Genomic DNA, 19,565 nt, shown 5'->3' with positions numbered 1-19,565 from the left:
GGTACTAGCGCACGCAGGCTTTCAATTAAAATCAGTTATACAGCGATAAAAAGAAACACAAAAATGTCAAGAAGCCGCTGTATTATTAACTGCAATAGCCGGTCGCATGACAGCCACGGGAAGCCGACGGGTAAAGAGATCGGTTGTTATCGGATTACGTCGTTGAAGAGAAATTGTTCAAGCCATGTTTCCGAAGTAACAAAGACGACGGATGGCCTGGATTGCAGCCATTCAAAGACCAAATATAACGTCCCAGAACACTCCAGCTCACAGGTTAGTCTGCTCCAAGCATTTACACGAAGGTCAGTGTTTTTTAGTACTTAATACGTCATTTTCATAACATAATTAGTGATATAGGTTACAAGCAAGTCTGGCGCTGAACAGAAATTGTCGCGCTATGCTCCTTTGTTTATTGTGCATAAATAGTGAATTGTCCTGACACAATATTGCGTTTCGCTTCTGTTATTATGGTACATTGACAAAAACATATACTTTTATTCACAGGATAAAACAGGTTTTTTGTATCACTAATTGCCCAGTACGATTACAGCATACAGTATTATTGTCACTGCTACATTTCTGTGATGGGTACCAGAAATTATTTCCACTACTAATTAATTACCGTTGAGCTCAAAGGTCCTATTAATAAACAGTTAAGGAATGTGTATTTATGACGACAATTTGTGAGACTGGTAAAATTATGATACATACGATGGTCTTTCGTTCTACACGGTGCATTTCAAGGTCCTGCACCCATCTGTCGGTAAACTGTACCTGGGCTTGTTGCAGTGACCTGAAGTTACTAAACTTCATGAGTGTATGCACTCACTCCAAGAACCGTATGATTATAAATATGCATATAAATATGCTAAGATGAGATAGCTGACTTCATCTAACTAGCAAATCTTGTCCAGGCTACGTTGGTGATACAGTTTTTTTTAATGTGTATGATATTTTTGTCATGCGATTTTAAAGCTGGTCCTACAACCGCATCCAAGAATAACATGCAGCTTATCTCAGAACTGTCGGTGAAAATTATTCTTGGAGCTAGGTTTAATTGAGCTGCATTTTAAAGAGGTGCAATTTCACAATTTGTGTATATTTTCTAAGTTCACTATTTTGTCATGTGTTGAGAAAAACACAGATTTTAAAATTACATGGTCTAATATTTACATTTAGCATAACTGCAACATTATTTTTTCGTTTTTTTTTTTTAAAGACTCGAAAGGACTTGAAATTCAAAGTTTCAGACTTGTGACTTGACTCGGACTTTTACACCAGTGACTTGAGACTCGACTCTGACTTGCCTGACATTACTTGAGACTTGACTTGAGACTTGAGGATAAAGACTTGAGACTTACTTGAGACTTGCAAAACAATGACTTGGTCCCACCTCTGGTGTTTACACTCACAGAGAAACTCGCGGATTCTTCCACTGACCGCCGCGGCACACCTGCACCAGGGTAAACCTCCGCCTACCGCACTCCTGCTTTACAGGTGAAAATAGAGCAACAGGACTGCTAGTCTTTGACTTTATTTATTGTGTGGATGCTTTAAGCACACATATTGAGTTCCTCTTGATACCTCCGTACACTTTTTGGCACTTAACTACTTCCACAATTTTCAGCCGATTTTCACTGTTCAAATTTTAAACTATTCTGCTACTTCTGCTAATGTGTGCTATGTCTTTTGGTATTTTTCACTATTATACTTTTTAAAATATTAAGCTTAATTTGTCCCATTGAAATGAATGGGAAACTTCTGCAATTCTGCTAAAATGTTCTTGTTTTTGAAACTTAACTACTTCCTCATATTTTCACGTAGAACAACCATTCAAACTTTAAATTGTTCTCAAATTATTGGGCTATTCAGGTATAAATCAGCTTTTTCAAATCTTTTACCGTTTTACTTTTATGCCTCTTAACGTTTTCAGTTGCAAAATTGTGATTTTTCACAAAATACATGCGTTGTTATGGTTGCTATTGCACTTGGCTTCCAGTGTGCCACTGAAGGTTTTGCAGTCTTCTCTTCATGTCCGAACAACTTCTTGCTACTTGCTCAATTTTCACTCAACTTCCACAAATTATACATCAAAACGTAGGTATTTTTGCTGGCTTTCCGAAAATGTCACTATCATTGTTGTGGGATTTATAGAATTTTGGCAAATCTCCTCAGACCAACACAAAGTCGCAAAACTCTCCATAGAAAGTCAATGGAGAGTTTGTTCAAAATCACCGCTTGATTTCTGTAATGAGAGGCATATTCGAATCGTCATATCTCCTTAATGAAGCAAAGTTAAGACATAAGGCTTGTCCCAGTATATCTTCAGACACTCCTGACGCTCACAATTCAAGAATTATTTTCTCACCTATTACCGTTCTGAAATGAGTTAGACTTGTTTGAGGGTAGGAAATTCGTCCTTCGCTCAGATTTCTTCAGATTTCAAACTCTGGAAATGAACCACTTATTTCTCTCGTCATATCTTTTTAATGAATTTCCACAGAGACCTGAAAATTTCCATGATTGTTCACCAAAGCCTGCTGTCTCTTACAGAGAAAGAATGATATTGATACTCCAAATAGATTTAGAGTTAGAAAGCGTTGTTTGAGGGCAAGTCAAGGCAGTTTTTGCTTTGCTCTGCTCAGTTATGGTGCATTAGAAGTCAAATATCTTTAATAATTCATATTTTAATGATAAATTGTCAACACTTTAAGATTCCCCCATCTCTTCTGAACAAAACGGTGTAAGAATGACCGTTCTAGCCCCTACGGTTAGGAAATTATGGTCATTTGTTTGAGGGGAGTCGTCATTATGAGAAATAGACTGCAAAAATCCTGTGTCTCTCTGTGCTGCGTGCAGCTGTTTTGCGGGAAAAAGTGCACAGGCTCTCTGATTGGTGGATTCAAATTCAGCAGCTTCCAGGCTGCTTGACTGAGCTAGAAACTTACTTCTCTCCCTCTGTGTGTGTGTGAGTGTGTGTGTGTGTGACAGAGAGGGAGAGAGAGAGAGAAAGAAAGTCTTTTAATGGGATGATCCCATTGTAAGATTCAAATTCAACATATTTAGACTGGTTGACTGAATTGGATCTTGTGTGTGTGTCTCTGTTATATTTTTTTTTGCCGATTTTTTTCATTTAACAAGCATATTTGAGGGACCCTCAGCATGTTCAGCATTTTTTCAGCTGTCCATTTTGCTTTTCCAATTTTTCTGTATAAGATATTACTATTGTGCTAAATCATACTATTTCTGCTATTTTATAAGATTTGTGCTAAATATAGTATTTCTGCCAAATATAGTCCATCCATCCATCCATTCGCTTCCGCTTATCCTTTTCAGGGTCGCGGGGGGTGCCGGAGCCCATCCCAGCTGCCATAGGGCGAAGGGCGGGGTACACCCTGGACAGGTCACCAGTCTGTCGCAGGGCCAACACACAGGGACAGACAACCATTCACACTCACATTCACTCTCACATTCACACCTAGTGGCAATTTGGATTATCCAATTAACCTATCCCCACAAGCTGCATGTCTTTGGACGGTGGGAGGACCCGGAGAGAACCCACGCAAACACGGGGAGAACATGCAAACTCCACACAGAAAGACCCCGGCCTGATGGTGGAATTGAACTCAGGACCTTCTTGCTGTGAGGCAACAGTGCTAACCACTGTGCCACCGTGCTGCCAAATATAGTATTTCTGAATAATTATAGTTTTTCTACCAAATCACAGTATAGTATTTTTGCTTTTTATAGGATTTTTATAGGATATTTATATTGCTTAATATAGTATTTCTGCTTTTTATAGTATTTGTGCTAAAACATAGTATTTCTACTAAATGTAGTATTTATGCTTAATCATACTATTTCTGCTTTTTATAAGATTTGTGCTTAATATAGTATATCTGCTAAATTTTAGTAATTCTGCTTTTTATAGTATTTGTGCTAAAATATAGTATTTCTACTAAATGTAGTATTTATGCTTAAGCATACTATTTCCATATATTACTGCCAGTTCCCCAGGCAGCCAATCCTCTGTGAGGCCTGAGACATTCAAATTTACATATCAGGGCCTCCACGGCTTCCCAGCCAGCCAATCATATATGTGGGCTGAGGCATTCAAATTTGCATATTGGGGCCTTCGTGGCTTCTAAACCAACCCGTCATCCATATCATATATCTCTAAAAATTCATATTTTAATGATAAATTGTCAACACTTGACGACTGCCCCATCTCTTCTGAACAAAACTGTGTAAAAATGACAGTTCTTGCCCCTACGGTTAGGAAATTATGGTCATTTGTTTGAGGGGAATCCTCACTATGAGAAATAGACTACAAAAATCCTGTCTCTGTGCTGCGTGTGTGCACCTGTTTTGGCGGGAAAAGTTTACAGCCTCTCTGATTGGTGGATTCAAATTTACCAGCTCCCAGGCTGCTTGACTGACCTAGAAACTTGCTTCTCTCCCTGTGTGTGTGTGTGTGTGTGTGTGTGTGAGAGACAGAGACAGAGAGAGAGAGAGAGAGAGAGAGAGAGAGAGAAAGACCCTCTTTAGGGCAGCATCTCATTGTTTGACTGGCATAGACCCTGTGTGTGTGTCTCTCTCTTTACATTTCTGTATTTATTTATTTGTATTTCTTTTTTTCCCCACAGTTGAACAATAATTAGTTTTGAGACAGCTTAACCATGTTCTGTTTTTTTCTCAGCTTGTCATTTTAGTTTTCCAGTATTTTCACTTAAGTTATAACTATTCTGCTCAATCATAGTATTTGTTCTAAATCATTGTTATTATGCTATATTGTAGTATTTCTGCTAAATCATACTATTTCTACTATATTATATTTTTCTTTCTAAATATAGCATTTCTGCTATATAATTGTATTTCTGCTATCTTATAATATTTGTGCTAAACCAGAGTATTTGTGCTGAATCATAGTATTTCTGCCAAATTATAGTATTTCTGCCAAATTATAGTATTTGTGCTAAAACATAGTATTAATTTAAAATTACAATATTCATAGTTCATCACAGTGTCTCTGGTAAAACACAGTATTTCTGCTATGTTGTACTATTTTTCTAAATCATAGTGTTTCTGTAATGTTTAAGTATTTTTGGCTAAATATATTCTTTCTGTTTTCTTATACTATTTCTCCTAAATTCTTGTATTTTTGAGAAGTTGTCATGTTTCTGGTAAGATATTGCAGTTCTGCTAAGTTATTACATTTTAGCAAAGTTCCTTTGCTTCTGCAAAGTTTTTACAATTTCTGCAACTTTTCAGCTTTTTCAGCTAGTTTTTGCATACAGCTTCAGCTTTAAAGCATCCACACTGCATTTTCGCAGGAAATGCAAATTTTTCTAGTTTTCTGCTGTGTTTTACTTGCATCTATTTGAAAGAGTGAGTGTAAACATACAAAAAAATTATTTTATGTGCTGGAATGTGCAGAAAATAAGTTTAAATATTAAACAATTTTCTTCCAGTCAGAGAATGTTGCATATAATTACATTTTTGCTTGATGCATGAAGTTAAAAGATTAAAACTAATAAAACAAGTTTTAAAAAGAGACTTTTCCATTTGATTACATTTTGTATGATGGATTATGCAGAAAAAGTAGAATTGGGCTGAAAGATCTATCACTTTATCACCTATTCAGGTTGTAAATCGTGTTTTTAAAAAGTAACTAAGTAACTAAGTAATTAATTACCTTTGAAAATAAGTAATCAGTAAAGTAACGGGATTACTTTTTTGGGGAAATAATCAGTAATTAGTTACTGATTACTTTTTTCAAGTAACTTGACCAACACTGTCAGTGACACACGTGGACTCAAAAAACACAATGTTTTTTTGAGTTGAGTTGAACATCTATCAGAATTTGAAAAGAATAAGAATTTTAACAATCTAATTCATCTAACTTTGTTTATATAATTTAAAATAATGAAATCCAAATACAAGTTATGAAGGTGATGCGAGAGTCTGTAACCAACAAGAACATTTACACTATTATTTACAGTATTATCATATTGTTAATATGATAATAATGGCTGTACATCTCTCTGGAAGCTCTTAAGACGAGCTGGAAAGCTTACCAGAGGGCAGTAAAGACCGCCAAAAACTCCTTTTTTTCTCACCTTATTGCTGTTAATTCACATAACCCTCGTGCTTTGTATAATACCATAAATTCTGTACTGAATACAGAGGATCATGTTCTTTTGCAGTCTTCTGAGGTTATGTGTAATAAGTTTCTTAATTTCTTTGTGGATAAGGTTGCCGGTTTCAGACCCTCCACTTTATCTTCTGGTGACCCGGCTGTGGATGTTCCCTGTTCAAATTTGTGTATTGCTTTCCAACCAATTGTTCTACCTTAACTAGAGGAGGTTGTGTTAAATGCTAAACCGCGTGGTTCTCCGAATGATGTTGTTCATCCCCGTTTTCTCAAAAAGGTGTTTCCTACTGTTAGACCACATATTCTGAACATAATTAATACCAGCCTCTTGTCAGATCAAGTACCAAGCGAGTTTAAGCATGCAGTTATTCATCCCTTACTTAGGAAGCCAGGCTCAGATATTTCAGTTATGTCAAACTTCAGACCCATCTCTAAACTTCCTTTTCTGAGTAAGATCTTGGAAAAGATTGTTCACACTCAGCTGATGGATTATCTAAATAACTCTCAAATGTTTGACATTTTTCTTTAAGCCATTTCACAACACAGAGACAGCTCTCATAAAGGTTATGAATGACACTCTGGTAGCGATGGACTGTGATAAACATGTAGTGCTTATATTACTGGATATGACTGCTGCATTCAACACAGTGGACCACAACCTGCTGATCTCTTAATTCCAGCATTGTGTGGGCATTTCTGGCTTGGCTGTCCTGTGAATAAAATCATATCTCTCAAACGGGAGCTTCTGTGTTAAGTTGGGCTCGTCATCGTCCTCTGTGGCCCCTCTGTTGTGGGGTGTACCACAGGGATCTATTCTTGGGCCATAACTGTTTTCGTTGTATCTCCTGCCACTGGGAGTGATCTTTCGAAAACACAAAGTCTCATTTCATCTATATGCTGATGATTGCCAGCTTTATTTTCCTTTCAGTCATTCTGATAGCTCCCCAATTAAATCAAATCAAATCAAATCACTTTTTATTGTCACATCACATGTGCAGGCACACTGGCACAGCACATGCGAGTGAAATTCTTGTGTGCGAGCCCCACAAGCAACAGAGATGTGCAAACACAACAACACAAACGAGCAAAATACAATTAGACTCTTGCTTGATTGCCTTAGTGATGTTAAGTCATGGATGGCTCTAAACCTTTTAAATTTTAATGAACGTAAAATGGAAGCAATTCTGTTCAGCCCGAATTGTACCTCTGATACCCCTGATGTCGACCTTACTGCTCTGGCCCCTCACCTGAAGAGCTCAATTACACGTGAATGGGTGGTGAAATCATCATTCTATCATCTCAGGCATCTGTTGAAGGTCAAACCTTTTCTTTCAAAGTGTGATTTGGAGACTGTTATCCATGCTGCCTGCAACTAGTACAGAATGCTGCAGCACGGATTTAAACTGGTAGAAGGAAATTTGAGCACATTACTCTAGTTCTGGCCTCCCTGCACTGGCTTCCAATTGAATTTAGGATTCATTTTAAACTCCTTCTATTAGTTTTTAAATCCTTAAATGGTCTGGCATCTGCATATTTGTCTGATTTGCTGAAGCCCTATATCCCCACTCGTTTGCTCCGGTCAGCTGAGCAGCTGTTTCTCTCAGTCCCCAAATCACGGATGAAACTGAGGAGACCGAGCGTTCTCTATTGTGGCTCCAAAGCTTTGGAATAATCTTCCTCTTCACAAATGGCAATCGACATCAGTGCTGGTTTTTAAATCCAGATTTTTAAATCCTGGCCTTTGACTCAGTGGTTAACTGACTTGTATTTAATTATATTTTATTGTTATTACTATGTTTATTATTTTATCGTATTTATTATTCTTATTGTGTCTCTTATATTTCTGTTGTTCAGCACTTTGGTCAGCCTTGTGTGTTTTTAAAGTGCTATATAAATAAACTATGATGATGATTATGATACACAGCTACTCTTAGACCGCTGCTTATATACAGTTAGGTCCATAAATATTTGGACAGAGACATCACCACAGTGAATTTCAAACAGAACAACACCGATGCAGTTCAAATGCAGACTTTCAGCTTTCATACTTAAGCACTGAAACACTTATTTCCAAAAAGGTAAAAATGTGCGGAACTAAAGCATTTTTACTACAATTTCATAGACTCAAAAGTAATTGGAAAACTTAAATAACTGACTGATGAAAAGCATAATCAGTCCCCTTTAAGCAGCATTTACTTAACTGGGCACATCTGTGTGTAAAGTTTATTACTCGGGTTCATTATTGCAGGCCCCGCTAGATTTATCTGTCTTTATCAGACTTGTACATTTTGGCAGATGATCAGCCAATTTGTTGTAACTCACGTGAGGAAGAAGTCTGCTTTGCTCTTGGAGTTGCTGATGAACTGGAGGTAGCAATTTTCAGAGCAGAGTGACTGCTGATACTCCTGCTCAGTCATTCCTAAAGATCCACGCAGCGTGGCAAACACAGGCCCTGCAAACGTCTCCATTGTGAAGTCCTACACACAAACAGAAATCAAACAGGGAAGCCTTCTGCACAGTAATACATCTGAGAGCTGTCAGAGAAACACACAGGATCCTACCTTATGGATCTGAGTGACCTCCAACCTGAAATCTTCATCTGTCAGTTCATTCTAAAGCATAAAAAGAAACAAAAGCAAGTCACACAGAAAAACAGGACAACTGACAAAATAGACTTATTAAAAGTTATGTGTGTACAGCAGAGATGGGCACTGTAATCCGATTACTTTTTTCAAGTAACGAGTAAAGTAAGGGATTACTATTGTGAAAACAGTAATTAGATTACCGTTACTTTCCCGTAGGAACGCTGCGTTACTGCGTTACTAAAACTGTGAGTTTTTTGCGAGAATGTCTCATGACAGTGACCTAAGCAAGTGTGACGTTCGTGACAACAGCTGTGTGCAGATCAACAGTGGATAATATATCGAGTGCGGGAGAGAGTATGAGTGTGCAGCGTTTAAAGCGTGGAAGTACTGACCTTACTTTGAGTTTGATTCCATAAAAAGTGACAAAAACATTAGTGTCCGTTGTGCATGGGAAGAAAACTTCTTTTTACAGTGAAAAAACCCCTAAACTTCCAAGCAAGCACCGAGTGCGCTATGACATAGTGGGAAACTCACAGAGAAACTCGCGGATTCTTCCACTGACCGCCGCGGCACACCTGCACCAGGGTGAACCTCCGCCTACCGCACTCCTGCTTTACAGGTGAAAATAGAGCAACAGGACTGCTAGTCTTTGACTTTATTTATTTTCTGCTGTGTTTTACTTGCATCTATTTGAAAGAGTGAGTGTAAACACACAAAAAAATTATTTTATGTGCTGGAATGTGCAGAAAATAAGTTTAAATATTAAACAAATTTCTTCCAGTCAGAGAATGTTGCATATAATTAAATTTTTGCTTGATGCATGAAGTTAAAAGATTAAAACTAATAAAACAAGTTTTAAAAAGAGACTTTTCCATTTGATTACATTTTGTATGATGGATTATGCAGAAAAAGTAGAACTGGGCTAAAGATCTATCGCTTTATCACCTATTCAGGTTGTAAATCGTGTTTTTAAAAAGTAACTAAGTAACTAAGTAATTAATTACTTTTGAAAATAAGTAATCAGTAAAGTAACGGGATTACTTTTTGGGGGAAGTAATCAGTAATTAGTTACTGATTACTTTTTTCAAGTAACTTGACCAACACTGGTGTACAGTAGTAATGATTGTGTGTATTGTGTGGCAACTGTTAAAGATGGATAAAATATAAGTTAGTTTGTATATATTAGCTTAAAGTTAAAATATTCAAGTGGCTTAGATATCATTATTACTATTTTTATTTATTTATGTTACATTTGTATGTGTTGGTTTTTGGACATGCTGACTACCATTTAAACAGCCCCCCACCTCAGGTTCTGCAGGCTGCTTTCATGGCAGTCATGCCGTGAGCCAGCATCCTCTGATCAGGTCTGGGAACAGCTCGGAGCTGTCAAACCGTGGTTGAAGGAAAATTCTTATTGCATACACTAACATTGACAAGAGCCTTGGTATTTGTACTCCTTCGATAATCTCATTCAGTTATTGTCAGGATGCAATTAATCGTACTAACACAGCTTTAAATGGACTATGCACCACACACCCTGCTGTCTGTCCCCCTACTAGCCTGTTTGTTTTAGCGAGTCTATTTGAAAGGAAAATCTACTAGTTTTTGTGTTTATTTAGAATGTCTGTATTACAAATTCTTGTAATATCACCAGCAGATCACCAATGACAATAACTAAACACTGGCCTGTTTTAGCTCACATTTACACCTGTATCCTGTGAGACTTGTGTGCACCAAAGGGCTACAAAAACAAAATGCTGTCATGAGACCCTGTGGATGAAACACAAACAGAGCTGCCACACTTCTACCTGCTGAGCCAGCATATTGTGTTTAAACAGGATTAGGGTGAAGCAGCAGCAAATGGCTGCATCACAGCAGGCACTGCAGAGCTCTCTGTGGTTTAAGGTCTTGTTGAGTTTTGGGTGTGTTATTTACACACTTTCACATGAGGAAGGAAAATCACTGCCATTTGTTTAACCTACCATTTTAGATCTCACTTACAGGCTTTAAGAGTATGAGGCAGGCACTCACCACAAAACCAAAAACAAAACAAAACACAAGCCTTTCAAAATCTGAAAAAAAGAGCACTTTATATTCAGCAGGCTGGACCAGTGTTTTTACATTTTTGTGCCAAATATGTACTGGAGGCAGTATTCCACACCTGGTTTGTGTCTACAAACCTGGGGCCTGTTCTTCGTACCTCGCTAAGTAAGTTAGCTGGATTAGATTGTTGACGATTTTGCGTGATCCTGGATCGTTCGGTTCCCCGAAGCTCATCCGGGACTTGCTGTCATAGCAACAGAGCCGTAAGCGTAAACCTGCTCGGGAGCAGGTTTACTTTATGTAAACAGGATTAGATCGCGGCCACGCAGGTATGTCCGCTTCATTTATACGAAAGCAACAGCGATATTCCACCACTGTTTCACCATAAATAAATAACATCAATGTAACTAAAGATAATGCAGCACCTGATCCTTTTATTGATGTCACACAGATACATACAGGTCATTTCCTAAAAAAGGGAAATGTACTATTAACATTCTATTACATGTATGTGATTATTACAGATGTAATTCATATTTCAGAGTAGTAATTGTAAATTACTTCGTGTAATCAAGATGAGAGACCACGGCTATAAAAGCGAAGGTGGATTTGGGAAGCCTGTCGCAGCCATGTCCTGTCCGTATACGCGACCAACCCATTGCGGAAGGTGCAAGATTGATAAGGAGAGTCCTCAGAATTCAGCGTATATTGCGGGACAGACAGGATCCTTTAGCTCAGCGCGACAGTGTGCTCATTGAGAGATATCGATATTCCCGTGAGGGTATTATTTACTTAACCAACTTGTTGACGAGGGGGTGCAGGACCACCACCTGTCTTTTTTTCCTCTGCCCTTTTCTTGGTTGCTGTTATGAACAAACTAACAGAGTATTACAGGCCAGTATTACCTTGCCAAGAGACGGAAAGCAATATAAGAGATAAATATTACCATTCTGTAGAATACTCCTGTATTCCACTTTTACTTGTTCCCATGTTCTTGTGGGTCCTGTTGTGGCTCTAATGTGAAAGGGGATATAATATAACATATTATAATATAATATAATGCCATATGATATTGGACAATATAGTGTCATATGATAGATCTACCCTACCGCCTACTGGTGTTGGCCAGAGGGGCCGATGGCGCGATATGGCAGCCTGGCTACAACCGTAGCTGCCTCCACCAGTGTGTGAATGTGGGAGTGAATGAATAGTGGTATCGTACAGCGCTTTGGGTGCCTTGGAAAGCACTATATAAATCCAATCCATTATTATTATTATTATTATTATTAAATTACCTACGAGTTTGATTTGTCAGCAACTTTCTGCCAGCCCCTTTCTCCTTGCTTTTGCAGCCTTTGCAGTGTTCTCTTGCGTTTTCATTAAACTCTGAAACTCCTGAAATCCCTCACTCATGAGTTCTTGCTCTGCTGCCGGAAAATACCGAGCGCGCTCCTTCGACATTTTCGCCGACCAATCAGCGGGTTGCCGATCAATGTTTCTACTATCGATGCGTAGCCCCTTTTACGACACCCAGTGATGTCACATTACTGCGTCCAGCTGTACTAATCGTCAACAGCAGGTGTGTTCGGGGAACCGGATTAGCGAGCTCACGGTTAGCGCGATGGTTTGGTCTTGGATGTGTCATTTGATCTTGGATGTAGTGAGCGACGTACGAAGAACAGGCCCCTGGACAACCCTCCAGCACCTCTGGATTAATATTTTTGTTTTGATGAGATTTTCTTTGTGTGCAAAACTCCTGTCATCACTGTCAGAGCTTGATTTGTGTGTATTTTACTTACTGGACTTGTTCTGGCCTAAAAAGAAATGAATAACAGGGCGAATGTTCCACATCAAACATACACAATGTGTGATCATAAAGTTTTGTAACTTTGCCCGTGGAGCATCTGCAGCTCATTGGCTACTCATCCTAGGTAAGAGTTCAGTAACATTCATACTTTTTACGGACATTACCGAACAACCAAATGGAAAAACCTTTAAGATAAACCTGTAAATGAAAAATAAATGTACAACACTTCATCTGAAAGTCATCGACTTGCAGTTTCACAAAAACACTCTAAGCGATCTAAATAGTCATTGGTCATCAGTGTTGGGTAAGTTACTTTAAAATAGTAACTTAGTTACATTACTAGTTACTTCTCTCAAAAGTAACTCAGTTACTTCAAGTTACTCGTTACTTTCAAAGTAACTAGTTACTAGGGAAAGTAACTTTGGTTTTACTCAGAATTCTCTTGTTAATGTGTTGCTTCCATAACTTTGCCAGTCTTCTAGCTTGCTTACTTGCCACAGTGCACTGTGCCACCTACTAATAGAAAGGAAAAGATATTGTGCACATTTCCACGAGAGAAATCCCACGCCTGGACCGTCGTTGACTGCTGCCATGATTCTAGCCAACGTCACAGTGTCATGTCCGCCTTTTACATCCAACACAAAAACTGCAGTCGTGGTGCTTTCGATTGTACTCAGAACTCGGAAATTCTGCCTTCCAAATAGGAAGATGTAGGTAACACCAGACTGCAGATGAGCTGCATACAGGGCTGGACTGGGACAAATAAATCGTCCCGGGCATTTTGACTAAAGACCGGCCCACCATTATAGGAAAAATCATAAAGCCTTTGAATGAAAACAAACGCTGTTGTGACAGTGATGTACACTGTTTTGATGGTATATATGCATCAATCTATCAATCGTTTGTTGTAAGATTCAGATAATTATTTTTTAAAAGCTAGACATTTTAAATGAGAATAAGAAAGAAAAGTATTTCTTTGTGCCCCCCTTTCCCTTTTAATACACCAACACTGAGCAGTGCTGATTTTCTAACACTGGAAAATAACTCAAAATGTTAGAAATAACAAAACTAGTCAGTTTTGTTAACCTTCAAAACTGACTAGGTTACTTTTAAACATATAACACTGTCAAAAGTGTTAATTTAACACTCAACAGTGTTGTATTTAACACTCAGAGGTGTGGACCCATATAGACACTCTCTAGTGTTAATTTAACACTGGAGATTTTGCTGCACAGTTACCAGCTGTCAGCTACCTAAAAAAGGATCCTGGGGTTATTTGTCTCTCAGAAACAGTTCATAACTTCCCTTCAACTCATTCATGTCACCTAAAAGGTAAACCTGTTTCTCCATCACAGCTCTGATGATTCAGTAAGGACATCTCCTGGTTTCATCTTCATGTTTCCCTCTCACCAGATAACCAAACCATATCATGACCAGCAGCTTTTTTGCAGCTGTGGCTCCAGCAAACATCAGCTCATACTAGAAATTAATATTAAATAAATTCTAACAGCTGATCAAGCTTAAACGTGCTGCTGTTGTTTAGCGCGACATCCGCTGGTTTCCTCTTTGTGGCGCAAAGTGGGCGATAAACAAACAAGAGAGCCGATCAGCTGATCACTGATCAGTTTTCATGATTGAAGTAGAAACGGGAGAGGGAGGGGAGAGAATGAAAGAAGAAGAGGCAGCTGTGCAGCAAAGACACAGAATAACTCCAGCTTTGTGCCTTTTTCATTGTAGCTGAATTACGGGACAAACTGTTCCTTTTCACCTCAATAAGAAACGCGTAATATTTTCTCTGAATACCAGACGGGACGGTTGGCAACTCTAATAACTTATGAACAAAATAAAGTTCAACATCATTAACTTCATAGCACCACCCAGCTGTATAGAAACTCCGTCATGCTAGCTAGCACGCAGTAGGGAAAAAGTCAGAATAACGAAAATAAACTCCACCTAAACTTGGTTCATATCTGACCCAGATAGACTGCAGGTCATAACTTCTTACCTGAAGTTCAGTTCACACTTGGACCGGCGGCCGCCTCGGGTCTCTTTTCCTTCTGCGTCCCTTTTCCTTCATCCACCTGCTGGCCTCCACCACTTGCTAATGTTACTGAATCTGTGGAAGCTCCGCGATAGCCACCACACGAAGTAACGAGTAACGACCCTATCTAAATCCCAGTAACGACTGACGCGTTCCTGATTTTGGCATAATAACTAGTTACCATGCTCGTTACCACAATAATAACGTAGTTACTGTAACGCGTTACTTAATAACGCGTTAGTCCCAACACTGTTGGTCATGCACCCAACTTCAACCATTACTCTAACCTGAGCCAGTCAAAATGTGTTCTCAGTCTTGTCGATCAGTATATAAAAGTGTACTTGGGTAACACATTAGCAGCAGACTCTTCACTTCCCTGATCTCACTTATTTCTGAAAATTTGGGGAGCAGAATGTAGAACAAACAATGGACCGTGGTTTTTTTTAGGTGACAAAGCACAAAACGACAAACAGAAATCCGAAAATGGGCAAGATGAGGAGGGGAAAAAAAGAGACCTCTAGTCAGAACAGAAAACAAAACACCTCCTCTGCACAAAGAGCACGTAAATGTCCACATCACAACATCATGAAGTACGTGACAAGCAACAGGGGTGGATAAGGGGTGCAACAGGGGTGGGTAATCATAAAGTAAAAACAGAAACGAAAGGCTCAAAAAATGTCTCATGAAATAAAGCAGAAACACTAACACTACCAGAAAAAATGCAATCAAGATTTGCCCTGAACTTCTTAAACCCCTGGATGTTATAGGGCTGACTTGGTTGCCATTCCTCTGCAGCATTGCTCAGCGATCTGGGGCTGCACCTCTGGATTAGCCCATCGTTAAAAAGGGGGACACAAGGGTCTGCTCAGGGAAAGTCTGTTCCAGGCTACTGGAAAGTAGAGTTTGTGTATTGGTCAAAGCTTGGATGCAGAAGAAATAATGTGGTTTTGGTCCTGGTTGAGGAACACTGGACCCACTCTTCATCCTCTTGAGAATGTTCAAGTATGCTTGGGGGTTTGTCCAGCTAGTCTGTATGTGGTTTTTTGGACTTGATCGTGTCCCTCGGGGTATCCTGTGGAAGGTGCTTTAGCAGTAATGGGTGTCTGGCCCTTTCAACAGTGTAAAACTGTAGCTAGGGCTTGGTCACATTGCCGGTAATAAATTGGACTTGCTCCCAGTGGGTGGTGGACACCACCAGGGCTGTCCTTTGTCAATGACTGTCAATAATTTTTATGGACATAATTTACAAGCAGAGCCAAGTGGAGGAAGGGTTCTACTTTGGTGGCTACAGAATCTCATCTCTGCTTTTCATGGACAATGTGGTCTGTGGGCTTCATCAGGCAGTGGCCTCCAGTTCGTCATAACTTAAGATGTAGCAAGGAACGGCTTTTAACCCCACAACATAGGCTTCCATGTAACAGGAGCTCCCGAGAAATATAATTACACCTCGGGTCAACATAGCTTACAATGACTGAAAGGCATGAAGGGTTAAGAGGGGTTCAGTTTATGTCATAAGTTAGGATGTAGATTTCTTGCAGAAGTCTAAATCAAGCTTGAATTTGAAGTGGTGAAAGTAAGAGTTAGCACTTTCACAGAAAGATGAGACAGAGGGAGGAAGAGATGTTGACACACCAGGATACATTGAAGAAACAAAGAATCCATCTACGCTGTAAAAAAAAAGTAAAATAAAAGTATTTTACGCTGTATTTTACAGTTTTGTACAGTTTTTCTAGAATATCCTTAAATTCACATAAATAGACTGTGATTTTAGATTTCAAATGTAAAATAACATAAAATCACTGTAAATGTAATAAAACATAATTTTCTTGTTTTTTAAATATATTTGTCTGTACATATGCATATTTAGATTGTTAAAATACATTCACAAATGTATCATAATTTCACAAATGTTGGTCTGTTATTTGACAGATTGAACTGTTAAATTCAAATGTAATACTATGGAAAAATATATAAAATGATTCTAATAAACTTTTTTTACATCGCGTAATGTTATTTAGGGCGATTGTGGCTCAAGAGTTGGCAGTTCGTCTTGTAATCAGAAGGTTGCCGGTTCGAGCCCCAGCTCGGACAGTCTCGGTCGTTGTGTCCTTGGGCAAGACACCAGCTACTGGTGATGGCCAGAGGGGCCGATGGCGCGATATGACAGCCTTGCTTCTGTCAGTCTGCCCCAGGGCAGCTGTGGCTACAACTGTAGCTGCCTCCACCAATGTGAGAGTGAATGAATTGTAAAGTGCTTTGAGGGTCTCAAAAAGCGCTATATAAATGAAATCCATTATCATTTAAACCAACTGTTAACTGCATATTTCTGTACATTTAAGTATTATTATTCATATTGCCGCATTCATTGACCTTGTTTATAGGTAATTTCATTGTTTAATCACATTAAAATGTCCCTAATTTAATGTTTAATAGAACTTGAAAAAGGCAAAATCCCATGTAAAATTAGGGCAACAAACTGCATTGTCATTACTGAAAATAACCGTATTTTCATGAGAAAGTTATTTTATGTTATTTTACGGTGTTATTTTGGCACCCCAGCTGCCGGAATATTACTGTTTTTTTAAGATTTTTTTTTTACAGTGTAATAGAAACAAAGACAGGAAACAAAAATAAAACTCACCTCTAGACTAATCATAAAGTAAAAATAGGAATCAAAGTCTCAAAAATTTCACTAGAAATAAAGCGCTCATAATCAACATCAATCAACATAGGAACCCAGAAACCAGAAGTTCAAAACTTTAAACATTCAGAGTCATAATAAAACCTTCACAGAAGTCCAAACTCAAATATATTCACTGGAAATTCAAAACTATGAGGAACAGGACTCTGGACGCCAACTCAGACATAAAATAGAACTTAAGTTTTACTCTTCTCATTTCACATTTTCCATTTATTCCTTTTTTAATATCCTAGTTACTCTCACAGTCACAGTCCTTCTTTCCATAAACCGTCAGTCTGACCAGCCTGCCCTGCTGCTTTAAAAAACATACTGAAATTCAGTATGAGTGCAGGGTATCCAGTGATGAAAGTTATTACATTTACATGAATATCATCACGTAAATATTCTGATATTTATGTTCACATTTTCCATTCTTGAATTTAACAGATTCTTTCTGTTGTAAAATCATGTTTTGTTTTGTTTTTTTTACCAACTAAAGCTTATTTCTAAGGTCAAACCTTATATTTTAATAATTTTGAGAGTGTTATACCTGCTTTTATTTGAGCTCAACCCATTTAGGATTGATTTTAAGGCTTTCCTGTATGTTTTTAAATCCTTTAACCACCACCATAGTCATAGAAAGAATTGTAGGTATTTAGGTTGCATGATCTCATACATTTTTCTGACCATTTAGACATATTTATCAAAGCATTTAGGCTTGTGTGTAAGACTTTTTGGAGTAGCTTTTATTTTATTGTATAAAATAGCTTCAAAAGATTGGATTGGAGAAATACACTCAGTAGTTCCCACTCCTACACTTTAAATATAGCAATTCCCACTTAAAGTGTATTTTCTCAACCAACAGATATGACCACAAGTCATGACTATGGCTTCTAAACACCAGTGTTGGGAAGGTTACTTTTAAAATGTATTCCACTACAGATTACAGGATACATGTCCCAAAATGTATTTTTTTAACGTATTCCGTTACGTTACTCAATGAGAGTATAACGTATTCTGAATACTTTGGATTACCTATTATATTATTGTGTTTTTTACAACTACATGAATGTACTATTGATGTGTGATTTATTACTATTACAGAAGGTTACTCGCCATACCAATACCAACTACATTTTTAAATCTTAATATAAAATGAGTAACAGTAGGGTGGACATTAGGTAAGGCTGCACTTTTTGCAGCAATCTCGTAAAAATATTCCGCGCGTATATAAAACAGGTCCGCGGCTCCGAACTGTAGTAAAGGGACCTCTGGCTAATACAAGTGAGTTAACCACTGAGTCAAAGGCCAGCGAATAAAAATGCGTTTTTAATCTGGATTTAAAAACCAGCACTGATGTTGATTGCCATTTGTGAAGAGGAAGATTATTCCAAAGCTTTGGAGCCACAATAGAGAACGCTTAGTCTCCTCTCAGTGTCAGCCATGATTTGGGGACTGGGAGGAACAGCTGCTCGGTTGACCGGAGCGAACGAGTGGGGACATAGGGCTTCAGCAAATCAGACAAATATGCAGATGCCAGACCATTTAAGGGTTTAAAAACCAGTAAAAGGGAGTTTAAAATGAATCCTAAATTCAATTGGATGTCCTAAAATGTACACCGTAGTCGGGTTCCGTGTCGGGCTCGTAGCCGAAAACTAGCTTTACTTTGTTGTCTGGGTCAACTTTGCTAGCGAGAGACAGAGAGAGGCGTTGAAAGGCTGCTCCAAGGGAACTTATTGTTTCGGAGGAAAACACGAACACAGTGTACAGGGAGTGCAGAATTATTAGGCAAATGAGTATTTTGTCCACATCACCCTCTTCATGCATGTTGTCTTACTCCAAGCTGTATAGGCTCGAAAGCCTACTACCAATTAAGCATATTAGGTGATGTGCATCTCTGTAATAAGAAGGGGTGTGGTCTAATGACATCAACACCCTATATCAGGTGTGCATAATTATTAGGCAACGTCCTTTCCTTTGGCAAAATGGGTCAAAAGAAGGACTTGACAGGCTCAGAAAAGTCAAAAATAGTGAGATATCTTGCAGAGGGATGCAGCAGTCTCAAAATTGCAAAGCTTCTGAAGCGTGATCATCAAACAATCAAGCGTTTCATTCAAAATAGTCAACAGGGTCGCAAGAAGCGTGTGGAAAAACCAAGGGGCAAAATATCTGCCCATGAACTGAGAAAAGTCAAGCGTGCAGCTGCCAAGATGCCACTTGCCACCAGTTTGGCCATATTTCAGAGCTGCAACATC

General features: G+C 38.5%; 1 protein-coding gene across 5 annotated transcripts in view; it reads right to left on the bottom strand.

Moving 5' to 3' along the window:
- Positions 1-19,565, bottom strand: part of pip5kl1 (phosphatidylinositol-4-phosphate 5-kinase-like 1) — a 65,908-nt gene that overhangs the window by 16,727 nt on the left and 29,616 nt on the right. For all 5 annotated transcript variants that reach the window (XM_082541654.1, XM_082541655.1, XM_082541653.1 and 2 more), the window contains 2 exons: positions 8,716-8,766; positions 8,477-8,631 (listed from right to left, as the gene is read on the bottom strand). In XM_082541654.1, coding sequence (XP_082397780.1) covers positions 8,477-8,631; positions 8,716-8,766 — 206 coding nt within the window. The remainder of the gene's footprint in view (positions 1-8,476; positions 8,632-8,715; positions 8,767-19,565) is intronic.

The sequence above is a fragment of the Aulonocara stuartgranti genome (genome assembly GCF_965226115.1).
Source record: "Aulonocara stuartgranti genome assembly, chromosome: 7".
Lineage (NCBI taxonomy): Eukaryota > Metazoa > Chordata > Actinopteri > Cichliformes > Cichlidae > Aulonocara > Aulonocara stuartgranti.
This window is presented reverse-complemented; position numbering and strand designations above follow the sequence as displayed.